The sequence below is a fragment of the Nylanderia fulva genome, unplaced genomic scaffold, assembly GCF_048542155.1.
Source record: "Nylanderia fulva isolate GAGA-0341 unplaced genomic scaffold, ASM4854215v1 Scaffold9, whole genome shotgun sequence".
NCBI lineage: Eukaryota > Metazoa > Arthropoda > Insecta > Hymenoptera > Formicidae > Nylanderia > Nylanderia fulva.
This window is the reverse complement of record NW_028191026.1, coordinates 1,852,824-1,870,405: the sequence shown is the minus strand read 5'-3', so window position 1 is coordinate 1,870,405 and position 17,582 is coordinate 1,852,824. Positions and strand designations below refer to the sequence as shown.

The window sequence follows — 17,582 nt, the reverse complement described above, 5'->3', positions numbered from 1 at the left end:
GGGACAGACTTGACGAGAATTACCGTCAATAGCATCGTTGATTGCTGAAGATGAAGTGTTCCGAGATTTATTGAGAATTCATGTCGAGGCGCGAATTACGGAGCGAAATGCGGCACAGTTCTGTCAGTTGTATTCGCAACCACATGCGCTTTATGCACTAGTTCCTCCCATTCGTACTCGTCAGATTGTCGACGAAGAATTAATGTTCACGATCATGAGATATATCCATCCTTTAACATACGCACTTATCTATCTCCTACGTGCGTATTCGAACATGCGACGAGATTTTGCACGTGTAAAGGTACATACCGTAGTCTATAAAAAAAATAGGCTCCCCGATAACAATAAGTAGATCAGTAATTCCGCTCGTATATAAGGGTGCTCAATGAAAACAAGGGAAAGAACCGACATGTTTTTTCCTTGTTTTCCACGAGTGATTGAATCAATGGAGTAGAATAGGGCACGAGTTTCAGCAGTTATATATGTATATTATCTCTTCTATCGTGCAACGTATATATTATTAAACAAATATTTGTCAAGAATATTAAATGAAAGGCGTAGCGCATTGTTCTTTTTCATTTCCACATTAATTCCTATAACACGTGCACGATACTTTTGATATTATATATACAAAAAATATATTCAAATGTATCGTCTAAAATTAAATCATACGAAATAATCCAGTGCTTTCTAATTGTGCTATTTTTTATCATTTTCTATAAATTATTGCAAGCTACGTAAAAATATATATTACGTATATATGTGCCCATACATACATGCACGCATATATACAAGCAAATAAAATATATATATATATATATATATATATATATATATATATACACGAAAACTACAAATTAAATAATTTACTTGATATTATAAATATTTGAAATATTTATATTTTTCACACATATTCTACATAATTATATAAAATTATACCAACGTTTGCTCTAATTACTACTTCACGTCGTACACAACGTGGTTTACACGATTGCATTTGCAACATTATAAACAATTGCATATGTAGTGCAAATGTGTACATATACACACATAATACACATACACATGCATATTTTACATACACTATTAATAGTGTTATTTGATCGATACGACGAGTAATATTGTGTCAATCATTTGTCACGATCTACATCTGTAATCAGAATCGACTACGATCCTGCACGAAAAAAATACATGAATACGAAAAATTTACTGATATAATAATAGTTCTTCAAAAATACATTATTCGTATGCCAATAATTGTTTTGTATTCTTGTAGTTTTTGTTCGTATGGGATTCTTGCAATTAATTATATGCTGACAAACCCAATTTTTGTTCGTGTATTTTTAGCGTTTTTTTATATTGTTCTATAATTTGAAAATTTGCGAAATTTTGGTACCAATTTCGTGAAAAAATTTATTCAAATAATAGCATTAATGCAATTTTAATAATAACATACGTAGTTACGCAATAATTTTATCTTTATATATTACAATTACAAAATATTAAATTGTTTATATGTGTGTGTGTGTGTGTGTGTGTGTGTGTGTGTGAGCTTACGTAGTTAAAAAATATTTTTATTAAAATCATATTAAACTATTTTTTTTATATAAATAACACACAATACATTTTAGACTTTTTTTTCTAGTACTATGTAAATTAGAAGCTACACAACCTCCACTTTTTGAAAAAATATAAGTAGGTCAAGTAGGTACGTAAAATACAAATTTATAAAACTCTAGTCCACGATCACGACGACAGTGATCGTTTGTTAATTTGTTTTAGTTTGTTAATTAACGATCGAGATTAGCGGTCGAGAGAACCAATTGAAATTGTATTACTTATATCACCGCTATATGTACGAGTATTGGAATATTAAATGTCATTATCACATGCGTTTGATATCATTAAGTTCATATACAAGACTCATATTTTACCTTACATTAATCCCTCCCTTATCATTAGACACCTATCTGTGACGAAAAAAAAACGTTTGCCATTGTATTAATAAATGTTAGGCTTATATTAGGGATTGGTTTGCACAAAACGTGCATCTATTATGTATTTCGAGTGCCTGTGCTAATTTCATCTTTTTTTAAAATTCTGATATCATATTTAAAATTTGCATCTTTCTGCAATGCATTTGTCTCGACTTGATTCTTTCGATCGTGGATATTGTACGAATAAATGTGTGAGCGACGTATACTAAATTTTAAAAAGTCTTATTATAGATTCGAAAACATAAGAAATAGAAATCAGTGGAAAAAAACCATAGTTGATACTAATTTATAGACCTAACTTTCCCGCTGTAAAATTATGAAACGTAGTTGCGTTCTTTAGGATTTGCATAGCATTCTTCACTATATTGTCGAAACCGAGCTTTTTGTCGTCCTCGTTTTGGAACTGGACCATTAATACGAGATACGTTGTGACTGCGCCAACAATCTGGAAATATTTTTTTGTAAATATTTTTTCTGCATTTCTAACGTTTGGTACGCAGGAGAGGAGAGTCAAAATTTATTTACCGAAGTGATGAGAGTACGATCCAGGGTGAAAAGTCCGCACACTGAAAATATTACCGGGCGGTGCAGAAGCTGAAGCGAAAATATTTCTAATTTTCTCGTGCCTTCCCTGTCATGACTCTCTGACAGCAACTGGCTTACCAATACCGCTGTTTTCTTTCCCTGAAAATAGTCGTACAATTCACGAGATCGAAATATAAAATAATAAATTACGCAATTACCAAAAATATGTCCAAATTTTACTTTCAAGAAATAGGTAAAGATTTATTGTGATTTTTTATATCTCTAAGTTTTTTGTTTATTTTTATCTGGGTAAATGAAAGAATAATTTAATACCAAATTTTGATCTTGATATGTATTGTCATATAAGTGATGAAAGAGCTTTTAAACGTCGCTAATGCATGTTAAATTTTGATAATCAAATTAGAAGAAAAACTCTTTCACTCACGTACTTATTTTATAATAAATAATAAAATTCAGGTATATATTTCAATTCTTAACATATAAAATGTACGTGTTTAATAACTGTGATTGTGTGTATTATGAACAGAGTAAAATACTTTTATGAAATAGTTTAATTGTCAAAATAGTTTAATTGTGAAAAAGTTTTTATTGTCAGTCTACGCTTAAATTTTACGTTGCATGGATTTTTATTGCTTAATAGTTTTTATAAATGAGCGACTGTTAAAATCTTTTACATATAATTGTAATAATCTTGATAGTATTTGACGATGTCATGGTGATCGAAACTGAATCTTGCTCTATCATCATTTACCTTGTAGCAAAATTATTATGTACATATGTCTGTTAATTTATTAGTTTAAATTTTATAATATTACCTGCATTGTAGTGGCATATGTAGGCTGCACAACCCCGAGCAGCTTCGAAGTGTGGAAGACGCACCAGAGTGTTTCCACCGTGAAGAATAAAGGTTCGCGCATTCTATCAGGTTCTAATATCAAAAAGGACGGCGCGATGACTAGATGTGTTATGCAGGCAAGCGTAATTATGAGTATAACAACGCCATAGGCGTCATTTATGAGCGAGATCGTGTCACATAGAGATGAGTGTACTGCCAACAGCCTGGATATTTTGTCCATGAAACTTCCATTATCTAAATACGAAATTTGCTACAGATTAAATCTTTACTCTAAAAATTTATTATAAACTATATATTATTATATATAATTTTTATTTTCTAATATACTTAGCATATAATTCTACCCGACAATATTAATATTATATTTTAATTATAAATGTACTTGTAAAATTTTCATCAAGTACATACTTTGTTAATACGAAAGCTAAAATCGTACCATTTGCGCCAGTGGAATCCATGATCTTCGATTTACGAAACAGTTGAGTATTTCCCATCATTTCTTGTTGAATATACGTAATGAGATGTTCTTGATCTCGTATATCACCAGCTATGAAATTTGAGAGTCTTTTTAGAAATGTTTATTTAAAAATTAGTTAAAAATAACTGATGATCATTACTATAACAATTAGAAAATATGCACCTAATCCAACATCTTTCATAAATTGATTTGTAATCTTGCTACTTTGTAGGATGTTTTCGAGATTTTTATTGAGCCTGAAGAACCTCTGGCCCACGTTGTACACGATGATGGCGAATTGGAGCTGCATCATAACGTGGATGATGTACATTAAGTACAGGGGAAGATGTTTGATTGGGCCCACATCATACAGCTCTTTATTCTGTTTTATTTCGTACTTCCATAATGCGTAGATATCAAGAGAGGAAGCAATGATGGTATAGGAGAGGCAGACCGACGTCGATATGATGGTGACCCTCTGCAGCTTCTTCGGCGATAGGATTCCCATCTTCTTATCGCACTTGAAGCAAATGAACCGAGAAATTTGAATGCGATATTCTCTCGATAAGGTAATTAGACGAAAGAAAAATTTACCTCAACCAATTTATCGATGACAGTTCGCACGTGCTGCCAGTACAGAATAGAACCGATGATGGAAGCGGCTGTGACACTTATTACACCCAACACATCGATTGAGGTGGTAAACACTGTAGTCTTCGACTTAAGTCGGATGCTGTATTCCCATCCACATCTGACTTCGAGCCAGAAAGCCCAGATCTCGATGCCTATCAGGAGTGCCAATAGGAGCAGACTGCAATACATTATTTCAATTATATTTTGCTTAGTTAACACATTAAAGTTAGTCTAATAATTTCATATATTTTCATATTTAATATCATTGCTAAATGCTTTTCTTCATTGAAACTTCTGCACAGAAAGAATTTTCTCTTAGAATCTACCCTGAAAATTATGATAATTGTAAGACAATATGATATTGAAAGAATTTTATAAAATTTTCTCGAATTAATATGTACTACAATAAAAATATTAATATTTATCATAATAAGATATATAATATATTGTATATTCAATTAATTTTACTATGTACATAGTAAATTTTCTCTGTGTAAATATTGAAAACTATTTGTTACTGCCTCTTTGAGGTAAAAATAAGATATCTTATATAACAATCAATTTCTATATAAGTTATATCTATATATATATTTTAAATGTTAAATTTTGATCTTTATCTACACGTGGTCGATAAAAATGTAAAACGACTTGATTGTCACCTGTAAATGCTATCGACGATGCTCAATCGCCCTTGATATCTGCCAGACACCTGTCGGACAAATCTTGTTGGAAATACACCGGTCAATTTGCTGATATGATAGATCGGGAACACCGCTTGGTATAAATCGCTATTTATCGACTTGTTATTACGTGGCACGTTGAGATTTGCCACGTCGTATTCATCCACGTTGAAGAGTTTGTCTACATACACATTAATCTATCAGTTTGAATCGCCCATTCTCACGATTATATGACACACTTAACGTGTTACATCAGACAAAAAGTACAGGAATTCTTTGCATGACATATGTGATTGTTAAATTTTGTGTATCATGTTCCATAATTTTTACTAATTTTTATAATCGTGCATTGTATATCAATTTCTTAAGATACTAGACAATAACACAATTGCGCGCTTATTCGCGGGCTTCTTTGATATATATCAATTCTTTTTGTTTATTTTATGACTGTCAAATTGTTAATCTTCGCAATGACAGTTGCTTGTTGCTATGACCATAAATTTAATTTGCCGAATGTCTATTATGTACATTGTACATAATTTTAATTCTCAAATTTCCATTATATATGTAATTTTAATTTATTGAATTTCTTTTATGTACATAATTTTAATTTTGCGAATTTTAATTGTATTGTTTGAGAACTATTTTGTATATATATGTGTCTCTTTATATATTTTTTCCTATTTTGTTTAATTTAATGTTTAATCGAATATAATTACGTCTGCGAAGCAAAGGTATATTATTCTTTAGTAATAAAAACTTGAAAATGGTAATGCATGTATAAAATTATTATTGCAATGCATGCATAAAAATATACTTGTTTATTTCGTGATTCCAAAAAATCATTATATACATTTATATACATTTATTATATACATTTTTAATTAAAAACAAAAAATATAATTTACTGCAAGACTCTTTCGATCAAATTATCTTCGCTTCCATTTCAACATCCAATTTTATCCAATCAATAATAAATCAGTCCCAATGAAAGCAATTCTCTTTCTATCCTTTTTAGATTAATACATTCCCTACATCTATCACGCTGCGCGCTTCGCGCGGAACTGATTCTCGTGCGAGGTATTGCGAGCGCGGGACCGTTGGTCACATGACTAGTGGTCACATGACCAGTGGGTCTAGTGGTCACGTGATCTCGGTTTCGCACTCGCGATACCTCGCACAAGAATCAGTTTCGCGCGAACCGCGCAGCGTAATGGATGAGTAGGGTGTTGAAGCTCGCGCGAATTTAATGAAAGCGTAAATATTTGATCACAAAAGATTCGAAAATTTTATTTCTACGTTTGTGATTTCTGTTAAAGTTTTAAATATTTAATTCTTATGCGTTGCATAATTGATTAATATGTTTTTTAATCATTAAGAAGTAATAATTTATCCATGCCTGCGTCGAAATTTTTGAGATTTGATTATCAAAGACTAATATGAATTCGTCTTGCATGCATTATTATATTTGATTAGATTAATAGAAATAATTTTTATTAAAAATAATGCAGATATAAATAATGCTACAGTATATTATATTAAACAGTTATATTTTAAATTAAGAGTTTAACAAGGCTCTGTAATATAAATATAAATTTTAAGATATAAGACAGGCAGTAAGAGCCAACTCGCGGATGACAGTGCGTTATCCTAGTTATATTTTAATTTTATATTTTATTATATTTTTTATATTTTAATTGTGATTCTCGAATGCCTATTACGTACATAATTTTAATTTACCGAAATTTAATTATGTATATAATTTTAATTTATGAATTTTTGTTATGTAACAGAACATAAACGCGCGCTTCGCGCGCGTTAATAATGTTTTGTTTCCATTCTTTATTTTACATTTTCTAATTGTAAACCTTCACGATGCTAGTTGTTTGATTCTATTAATATAATACACAAATGTTAATCGAGACAACTAATCAACATTGCGGTAAAACAGCAACAATATTTGCGATATTCTACTTTGCTTGCCTTTTTTTGATAGAGATTTATTTTGTTTTATGTGTCATAAAAATAATTTAAGAGTAATATTTTCGAAGCATTTAGATATATTTAAATGTTAAGAGAAATTTAGCACAATTTTATTAATTATTCAATGATTTTACAACATTTTAAATAATTGTTATTGGCAAAATTTTTTGTTTAAATCTCGATCAGATACTTTAAAATCATTGAAATAAACGCTGCCATTTAGTTTAAAGGTAAATATTTTTTTAAAATATATATGTAACTTGTATATCTTCTTATGTTTCCTTTTTTTAATATAAATATACTTATTTTAAGTTTAAAATATTTATAATTATAGAGGAAGAAGAAAATCAAAATATAAATGTTATAAATATGAATATTTTGACATTAAATAAATTTTGAATTAGGATCGTGCTTCAAAGAGAGAAACATAAAGTTCAATAGTACTTGATCTCATTCTTTTTCTTAAACATGGGAAACACATAAATAAATTTTGAATTTAATCAAAGACGTAAAATGAAGACTTGTATTATCTTACTGTTTGTCCTCTTATTCGCCATTTGTGGTTTATGGAAATCCTTCCATTGCGCATGCATTTTTCTGGACATGAGGGAAGTTTCGTCAAAAGCGTTTGAAGGCGCACTCGTAAGACAATTTGCGAGCTACATTGAACGGACTTCTATGATCATATATGTAACAATTATATATACAATTCGAGAAATTTTCATTACATTTCGTATACTAGAATATAAAGTGCGTGAGTGTATGGTGTACAAAAATAAGAAAGTAATGTGCGGACGATGTAAATTTCACCTTGTTATATTTGACGGGACGAAGAAACAAAGTCACGAGACCTTTTGCAAAAATGTTTCTTCGGGACAGACTTGACGATAATCATTGTCAATGGCATTGTATTACTGAAGATGAAGTGTTGCGAGATTTATTATGAGAATTTATTTGAGGCGTGAATTACGGAGCAAAATGCGGCACAGTTCTATCAGTTGCATTCGCCACCCTATGCGCTTTATGCACCAGTTCCTCCCATTTGTATACACGTCAGATTGTCTACGAAGAATTAATGTTCACGATCGTGAGATATATTCATTTTTTGAAAAACATACGCACTTATCTACCTTTTACGTATTCGACCATGCGATCTGATTTTGTACGTGTAAAGGTACATATCGGAGTCTATAAAAAAATTGTTTTTCCTTGTTTTCCTCGAGTGAATAGGGCACGAGTGTTAGCAGTTACATATGTATATTATCTCTTTTATCGTGCAACGTATATTATTAAGCAAATTTTTGTCAAGAATATTAAATGTAAAGCCGCAGCGAATTGTTATTTTTTATTTTTGCATTTATTCTTATAACACGTGTACAATACTTTTGATATTATATATACAAAAAATATATTTAAATGTATTGTTTAAAATTAACTTAAACAGAATATCCCAGTGCTTTCTAATTGTTCTATTTTTTTTTTAATTATTGCAAGATACGTTAAAATATATAGTTACGTGTATATGTGCCCATACATACATGCACATATATATAAAAGCAAATAAATTATATATATATATATATATATATATATATATACAGAAGCTATAAATAAAATAATTTACTTGATATTATAAATATTTGCAATATTTATATTTTTCACACATATTCTACATAATTATATAAAATTATACCAACTCTTTGCTCTAATTACTACTGCACGTCGTACACAACGTGGTTTACACGATTGCATTTGCAACATTATAAACAATTGCATATGTAGTGCAAATGTGTACACGTACACACATAACACACACATACACATGCATATTTTACAGACACTATTAATAGTATTATTTGATCGATACGACGAGTAATATCTGACATTGTGTCAATTATTTATCACGATCTACATCTGTAATCAGAATCGATTACGATCCTGCACGAAAAAATACACGAATACGAAAAATTTACTGATATAATAATAGTTCTTCAATAATACATTATTCGTATACCAGTAATTTTTTTGTATTCTTGTAGTTTTTTTGTTCTTAAGGGATTCTTCCAATCTATTAGTAATATGCTGACAAACACAATTTTTGTCCGTGTATTTTTAGCGTTTTTTCATATTTTTCTATAATTTAAAGGTATGTAATCAAAATTTCTTTTGTATTTATTTTCTTTAGCAGATATTGTTATTTATAAAGACAGTATAAATCTGTAATTATCTTTTAAAAGAAATGTTCTTCATATAAAATATAATAAAAAATTAAAATTGGTCTCATCATTTTACACAAAAAACTGTGATTACTGTGATATTTAGTGAGAAATATATAGACTTGATAGATTTGTAATTAAAAGTGTCGCTTCTTAAAATATAGCACAGAAAGAATACTAAGATTGTACTTGAAAGTATACTTGTCACAAGTCCATCAAATATTATTTTGGAGAGTATGAAACAATTTGGAAAAATTTAAAATGAGTGTTATTGTTTAGCGTTACACGTATCCCCTGTTGAATTGGAGAACACGAATATGACTGAAGCGAGTCGTCATCGTCGTTGATGCAAGGAGAGCTATCGTGAATAGAAAACCTCTCGTGACATTGTAACTTCGATCTCTCTCATACATCCTGCACATTTGATCAAATGCCGCGATAATTAAACGAGACTATGAGACACAAAAGACTATATATACCTAATATATATGTACTTTATTTTAGTATAAATAAATAAGAAATTATTTCTAGCTATATAGAAATTATTTTTATGAATTTCCAGCTATATAGAAATTTATTTTTATGAATTTCTAGCTATATAGAAATTATTTTAATGAATTTCTGGCTATATCGAAATTATTTCTATGAATTTCTAGCTATATAAAAATTATTTCTATGAATTTCTAGCTATATAGAAATTTCTTTGAATTGTTTAGCAAAATGTTTAAATTAATGCCCGTGACATAATTGTAATTTTTATTTCTTTTTTTTATCAAATGTTTGAATAAAAAAATTATTAGAACATTTACTTCATTATTCAGATATTTACTTTAAATTTTAATAATTTAAAAAATGTGTGTGAATAATAAGTGAAATTTTATTCCTTTTAAATTGATCTTAATAATTAGAAATTCTCGTCAACATATTGATCGAAAGGATTATATATGAAAAAAATGCAATTAATTTGGAAAAAATATATGTTAAACAAAATTTATAGATACAGATTTTCTTTTTCAATAAATTTTATTAAATATATTTATAAAAGACAAAATACAGTTTATATATAAGCATCATCGTTTTGTTAAAATAATACAATACCTATTATTTTAATCATAATTTTTAAATTAATTCTTCCTAGCAAAAGTATTACGAAGGAATTGTGTTTATGTTATTTGAATACATAATTGCGTTTGAAGTGCTATAGAAAAATATATGTACGGAACTCTGGAGATAAAATTGATCGTAGAAAATTGTTCTGTTTGTTATAAGTGGTGAGAGTGAATGAATAATGAGTGGCAATATATTTTCTATTGTATAATATCTTGTAGGAAATTAGGTCACTGTTATCCTTTATAACTTTTATATACCGTTTCTTCTCAGCAAACACAAAGTAACAATTACATAACATCAATGTTATAATTTCCCACTCAATAATATAACTGTTATTTACAAGCCATGTTATATTGCGATTATATTATTGAGTGGAAAATTATAACATTGATGTAACAATGTTATAATTTCCTACTCAATAATATAATCGCAAAATAAGTAAGTAAGTAAGTTTAAACACAAAGTAACTACAATTGTTACTTTGTGTTTACTGGGATGCATCTTGATTATTTTTAGTTGTTTTTTAAAGTTATTATTTATAATATATATATAGGTAGTTAATAAATGTTATACTTATATTTAATTTATTTATCCAATCAATAGCATTGAATGTAATTTTATAATATAATACGTTAATAAAATTACAAAATAATAAATTGTTTATATATGTGTGTGAGCATACGTAGTTAATAAATATTTTTAATAAAATTATAATATACTTTTTTATTTTTTATAAAAATTACACAATACATATTTAGACTTTTCTTTCTAGTACTATATATATATTAGAAACTACACACAATTCACTTTTTGAAAATGTATACGTAAGGCAAGTAGATACATAAAAAACAAACTTATGAAATTCTAGTCCACGATTACGACAAGAGTGATAGTTCGTTAATTAGCGATCGAGTGAGACAAACGAGATCGTATATTTCTTAAATCACCACTGTATGTACGAGAATTGGGATATTAAATGTCAGTATCGCATGCGTCTGATATCGATTGGTTTACATCTAAGACCCATTTCACTTTACATTTACATCGATCTCTCCCTTATCATTAGACACCTATCTGTGACGAAGAGAAGCGTTTGCCATTGTATTAGTAAATATTAGATTTAAATATGCATATTTATACATGACGAAAGAGTTAGATTTAATTATATATAAATATATATAATATTTTATACTTTGCCATTTACAATTATACATATTTCTGCACCTAATATGTATAGTTCTGTACAATAGTATCTAATTCTGCATAAATGTATTTCCGAAAAATTTTTTCCCGGGAGTTAAGAAATTGGTTCGCACAAAACGTGTACCTAATATGTATTTTGTGTGCGCTGTATTGATTTCATTATTTTTTTAAAACTCTGATATCACATTTGAAATCTGCATCTTCCTGCAATGCATTCGTCTCGACTTGATTCTTTCGATCATGGATATTTTACGAATAAATATGTGGGTGACGTATACTAAATTTCAAAAAGCTTTATTATAGATTCGAAAACATAAAAAAAAAAAATAGAAATTAGTGGAAAAGAAGCACAGTCCTAATTTATAGATCTAATCTTCCCGCTGTAATATTGTGAAGCGTTGTCGCGTTCTTCAGCATTTGCGTAGCATTCTTCAAGATGTTATCGAAACTGCCCTTTGTGTCGTCGGCTTGTTTAAACTGCATCAGTATTACGAGATACGTTGTGACTGCGCCAGCAATCTAGAAATATTTTTTTGTAAATCTTTTTCTGCATTTCTAAAGTTTTGGCATGCAGGAGAGGAAAGTCAAAATTTATTTACCGAAGTCACGAGAGTACGATTCAGGGTGAAGAGTCCGCACGCTGAGAATTCTAACGGGCGGTGCAGAAGCTGAAGCGAAAAAATTTCTAATTGTTTCGTGCGTTCCCTGTCATAACTCGCGGACATCAATTGACTTATCAATATCGCTGTTTTCTTTCCCTGAAAATAGTCGTACAATTCACAAGATAGAAATATAAAATAATAAATTACGCAATTACCAAAATATGTTCAAATTTTACTTTCAAAAAATAAATAAAGATTTAATGTGATTTTATATATTTTAAAATTTTTTATATTATTTTTATCTCGGTAAGTGAAAGAGAAATTTAATTCCAAATTTTGATCTTGGTACATATATTGTCATGATCCTCTGACAAAAGAACGGTCGAAAATGACCCTATCGTATTCTGTTATTATTTACCTTCTAGTAAAATTATTATGTACATATGTATGTTAATTTATTAATTTAAATTTAATAATATTACCTGCATTGTAGTGGCATATGTGGGCTGCACCACCACGAGCAGCTTCCAAGTGTGAAAGATAAACCAGAGTCCTTCCACCGCGGAAAATAAAGGTTTGCGCCTTCTGTTATCAAAAGCTTCTATTATCAAAAAGGACGGCGTTATGACTAGATGTATTACGCAGGTAATCGTAATTACAAGTATAATGACGCCATAAGCGCTATTTATAAGCAAAATTGTGTCACATAAAGATGTGTGTACTGCCAACAGTCGGGATATTCTGTTCGTGAAACTTCTATTATCTGAAAATAAAATTTGTGTTACAGTTTTAATCATTACCGAAAAAAAATTTATCTTAAACTATATATTTTTATATATAATTTCTGTTATTTTCTATTATTATATTTAGCATTTAATTTTATCTGATTATATTTATATTCCAATTTAATTACAAATGTGATTAGTGTTTGTAAATTTTTGTCAAATATTTTGTTAATGCGAAAGCTAAAATCGCACCATTTGCGGCAGTAAAATCCATGATCTTCGATTTACGAAACAGTCTAGTATTTCCCATCATTTCTTGTTGGATATATGTAATTAGATGTCCTCGATCTTGTATGTCACCGGCTAAGAAATTTGAGAGTCTCTTTAGAAGTGTTAATTTCAAAATTAAGTAAAAATAACTGTTGATCATTACTATAACGATAAGCAAATATGCACCTAATCCAAGATCCTTCCTGAATTGATGCGTAATCTTGCTACTTTTTAGGATGTTTTCGAGGCTCTTGTTGATCCTGAAGAACCGCTGGCCCACGTTGTACACGATAAGGGCAAACTGGACCTCCATCATAATGATGACGATGTACATAAAGTACAGGGGAAGATAATTGAATGGACCCGTGTCGTCCGGTTTTTTATTCAACTTCATTTGGTACCTCCATGAGTAGATATCGAGACAGGAAAGAAAGATGGTAAAGGAGAGGCTGACCAACGTTAGGATGATGGTGACTCTTTGCAGCTTTTTCGGCGAGAAGATTCCTATCTTCTCGTCGCACTTGAAACAAACGAACCGAGGAATTTGAATGCAAATAGTCTCTCGATAAAGGTAATTATACAAAAGAAGAAATTTACCTCAACCAGCTTATCGATGACAGTCTGCACGTGTTGCCAGCACAGGATCGAACCGATGATGGAGACGGCTGTGAGACTCATTACACCCAATATGTCGATCGACGTGGTAATGATGTTACTCTTTGACTTAAGTCGGGTGCTGTTTTCCCATCCACATCTGAGATCGCGCCAGAAACCCCAGATCTCGGTGCCTATCAGGATTGCCAATAGGAGCAGACTGCGATACATTATTTTAATTTAATTTTGCTCATTTAATATATTAAAGTTAGTCTAATAATTTCATATATTTTTATATTTATTATTATTATTATTATTGCTAAATACTTCTTTTCTTTTAAACTTCTACATATAGAAGATTATTTGTTGCCTCTTTGAGATAAAAATAGGATATCTTATATAGGAATCAATTTCTATACATATTATATATATTTTAATATTAAACTTTGATCTTTATCTACAAGTGGTTGACAAGAATATGAAACGGTTTGTCACCTGTAAATGCTATCGATGACGCTCAATCGCCCTTGATACCTGCCAGACCCCTGTCGGACAAATCTCGTTGGAAATACACCGGTCAATTTGCTGATGTGATAGATTGGGAACACCGCTTGGTATAAATCGCTGTTTATCGACTTATTATTACACGGCATGTCGAGATTTGTCACGTCGTATACGTCCACGTTTGAGGATTTGTCTACATACATATTATTCCATCGATTTGAATCACCCATTCACAAGATTATAACACACGTGTTACATCGATCAAATAAAATACGGGAGTTATTTGCATGACATATGTGATTGTTAAGTTTTGTGTATCATGTTTCAGAATTTTTACTAACTTTCATAAGCGTGCATCATTTATCAAATTTTTTTAATACTAGACAACATAAGCGCGCGCTTTGTGCGCTCTTTTGATATATATATCATTTCTATTGTTTATTTTACAAATGTCAAATTGTTAATCTTCGCAATGACAGTTGCTTTATGCGCTATGATCGTAAATTTAATTTGCCGAACTTTTATTATGTATATATAATTTTAATTCCCGAATCTCTATTATGTACATATTTCAATTACCGAATTTTTATCATGTACATAATTTTACTTTGTCAAATTTTAATTTTGTATTTAATTTTAATTTACGAATTTTTGTTATGTACCAGACAACACAAGCGCGTGCTTCGGCGCGTTACTAATATTATTTTTATTTTTTATTCTACAACTGTCAAACTATAAATCTCCATATGAGGTTTGACAGTTGAAAGTTGTTTGATGCTATTAATATAACACACAATGTTAATTGAGACAACTTATCAACATCGCGGAAAAGCAGCTACAATATTTGCGATAATCAACTTTGCATGCCGTTTTTTAAAGAGATTTATTTTGTTTTACTTGTTATAAAAATGATTTAAGAGTAACATTTTCGAAGCATTTAGATATATTTAAATGTTAAGAGAAATTTGACACAATTTCATCAATTTCAATGATTTTACAACATTTTAAATAATTGTTGATGGCAAAATTGTGTGTTTATATCTTGATCAGATACTTTAAAATCATTGAAATAAACGCTGCCATTTAGTTTGTAAAGATAAATATTTGTTTACAATATATGTAATTTGTATATCTTTATATGTTTTCTTTTCTTAATATAAATATAATTATTTTAAGTTTAAAATAATTCTAATTATAAAAGAAGAAGAAAATCAAAATATAAATGTTATAAATATGAATATTTTGACACTAAATAAATTTTGAATTAGGATCGTGCTTCAGAGAGAGAAACATCAGATTCAATAGTACTTGATTTCATTCTTCCTTTCTTACATGGAAGTAAAAAGTAAACGTAAATGAATTTTGAAATTTATAATCAAAAAGGTGAAATGAAGACTTGTATTTTCTTACTGTTTGTCATCGTATTTGCCATTTGTTGTTTATCGAAATCGTTCCATCGCGCATGCATTTTTCTGGACATGAGGGATGTTTCGTCAAAGACGTTCGAAGGCGCACTCGTAAAATTATTCGCGAGCTACATTAAACGGATTCCTACGGTCATATATGTAACAATTATATTTACAATTTGACAAATTTTCATAACATTTCGTTTATTAGAATATAAAGTGCGTGTGTGTATGGTGTACAAAAATTAAGAAAGTAATGTGACAATGTAAACTTCACCTTTTTATATTTGACGGAACGAAGAAACAAAGTTACGAGATCTTTTACAAAAATATTCCTTCGGAACAGACTTGACGAGAATCACCGTCAATGGCATCGTTGATTGCTGAAGATGAAGTGTTCCGAGATTTATTGAGAATTCATGTCGAGGCGCGAATTATGGAGCGAAATGCGACACAGTTCTATCAATTGCATTTGCAACCCCATGCGCTTTATGCAGCTCCTCCCATTCATACTCGTCAGAATGTCGACGAAGAATTAATGTTCATGATCGTGAGAGATATTTATCTTTTGAAAAACATACGCACTTATCTACCTCCTGCGTAGTCGAACATGCGGCGAGATTTTGCACGTGTAAAGATAGTCTATAAAAAAAAAAAATAAATAAGCTTTCCGATATCAATAAGTAGATCAGTAATTCCGCTCGTATATAATTGTGCTCATTGAAAACAAGGGAAAGACCCGACATGTCTTTTACTTGTTTTTTGCGAGTGATCGAATCAACGGAATTGAATAGAGCACGAGTCTCAGCAGTTATATATCTATATTATCTCTTTTATCGTGCAACGTATATATTATTAGGCAAATATTAGTCAAGAACATTAAATATAAGCCGTAGCGCATTGTTCTTCTTTGTTTTTGCATTCATTTTTATAACACGTGCACGACACTTTTGATATTATATGTACGAAAATTTGATATTATATATACAAAAAATATATCTAAATGTTTTGTCTACATACATATATTTTACAGACATCATTGATAGTGTTATTTGATCGATATGTCGAGAAATCTGACTTTGTATCAACCATTTGTCACGATCTACATCTGTATAATCAGATTCGATTACGATCCCGCACGAAAAAAAAACTACGAGAATATGAAAAAATTTTTGATAGAAGAATATTATTTCTTCAATAATATATTATTAAATAATATATTATTAAATAATATATTATTGGTATAATATATTATTAAATAATATATTATTGGTATACCACTTTTTTCCTAAGGGATGCTTGTAATCCATTCGTTATATGCTGGCAAACACGATTTTCGTCGTTGTGATTTTAGCGTTTCTTCAATTTTTCTTTAATTTAAAGATAAATGAATCAAAATTTCTTTCGTATTTATTTTCTCTAGTAGATATTATTATTTATAAAGACAGTATATATCAGTAATTATCTTTCTAAAAAAATGTTCTTCATATTAAATATAATAAAAAATTAAGATCGGTTATCATTTCACACAAAAAACTGTGATTACTGTAATATTTAGACAGAAATATATAGTCTTGTTAAATTTATAATTAAAAGTGTCGCTTCTTAAAAAGTAACACAGAAAGAATACTAAGAAGGTATTTGAAAGTATACTTGTCACAAGTTCATTGGATATTATTTTTGAAAGAATGAAACAATTAAGAAGAATGTAAAATGATTGTTGTTTATTACACACGTATCTTCTGTCGAATTAGAGAACATGAGTAGAACTGAAGCTACATCATCATCGTCGTTGACGCA

At 29.6% G+C, this 17,582-nt stretch overlaps 2 protein-coding genes across 2 annotated transcripts; both read right to left on the bottom strand.

Annotated features, from left to right (window-relative positions):
* Positions 1-2,277: 2,277 nt before the first annotated feature.
* LOC114946641 (gustatory receptor for sugar taste 43a-like) lies at positions 2,278-7,724 on the bottom strand. Its single transcript, XM_029323250.2, has 8 exons — positions 7,688-7,724; positions 5,149-5,350; positions 4,451-4,667; positions 4,040-4,376; positions 3,836-3,946; positions 3,359-3,633; positions 2,523-2,681; positions 2,278-2,442 (listed from the first exon to the last, which is right to left on the bottom strand). The coding sequence occupies exons 1-8, from the start codon at positions 7,707-7,709 to the stop codon at positions 2,284-2,286; spliced, it is 1,482 nt and encodes a 493-aa protein (XP_029179083.2). The 5' UTR covers positions 7,710-7,724; the 3' UTR covers positions 2,278-2,283.
* A 4,255-nt stretch (positions 7,725-11,979) lies between these two features.
* Positions 11,980-15,892, bottom strand: LOC114946638 (gustatory receptor for sugar taste 43a-like). Its single transcript, XM_029323245.2, has 8 exons — positions 15,787-15,892; positions 14,368-14,569; positions 13,876-14,092; positions 13,465-13,798; positions 13,261-13,371; positions 12,766-13,046; positions 12,281-12,439; positions 11,980-12,200 (listed from the first exon to the last, which is right to left on the bottom strand). The coding sequence occupies exons 1-8, from the start codon at positions 15,854-15,856 to the stop codon at positions 12,042-12,044; spliced, it is 1,533 nt and encodes a 510-aa protein (XP_029179078.2). The 5' UTR covers positions 15,857-15,892; the 3' UTR covers positions 11,980-12,041.
* Between the last annotated feature and the right edge of the window lie 1,690 nt (positions 15,893-17,582).

Coding starts and splice junctions, on each gene's coding strand:
- LOC114946641 (XM_029323250.2), bottom strand. CDS start 7,709: ATGGCGAATAAGAGGACAAACA. Junction 5,351..7,687: donor GGCGAATAAGAGGACAAACA/GTAAGATAATAC, acceptor ATGTGTATGTAG/ACAAACTCTTCAACGTGGAT. Junction 2,443..2,522: donor ATCGTACTCTCATCACTTCG/GTAAATAAATTT, acceptor AAATATTTCCAG/ATTGTTGGCGCAGTCACAAC.
- LOC114946638 (XM_029323245.2), bottom strand. CDS start 15,856: ATGTCCAGAAAAATGCATGCGCGATGGAACGATTTCGATAAACAACAA. Junction 14,570..15,786: donor GGCAAATACGATGACAAACA/GTAAGAAAATAC, acceptor ATATGTATGTAG/ACAAATCCTCAAACGTGGAC. Junction 12,440..12,765: donor CATATGCCACTACAATGCAG/GTAATATTATTA, acceptor GACTATTTTCAG/GGAAAGAAAACAGCGATATT.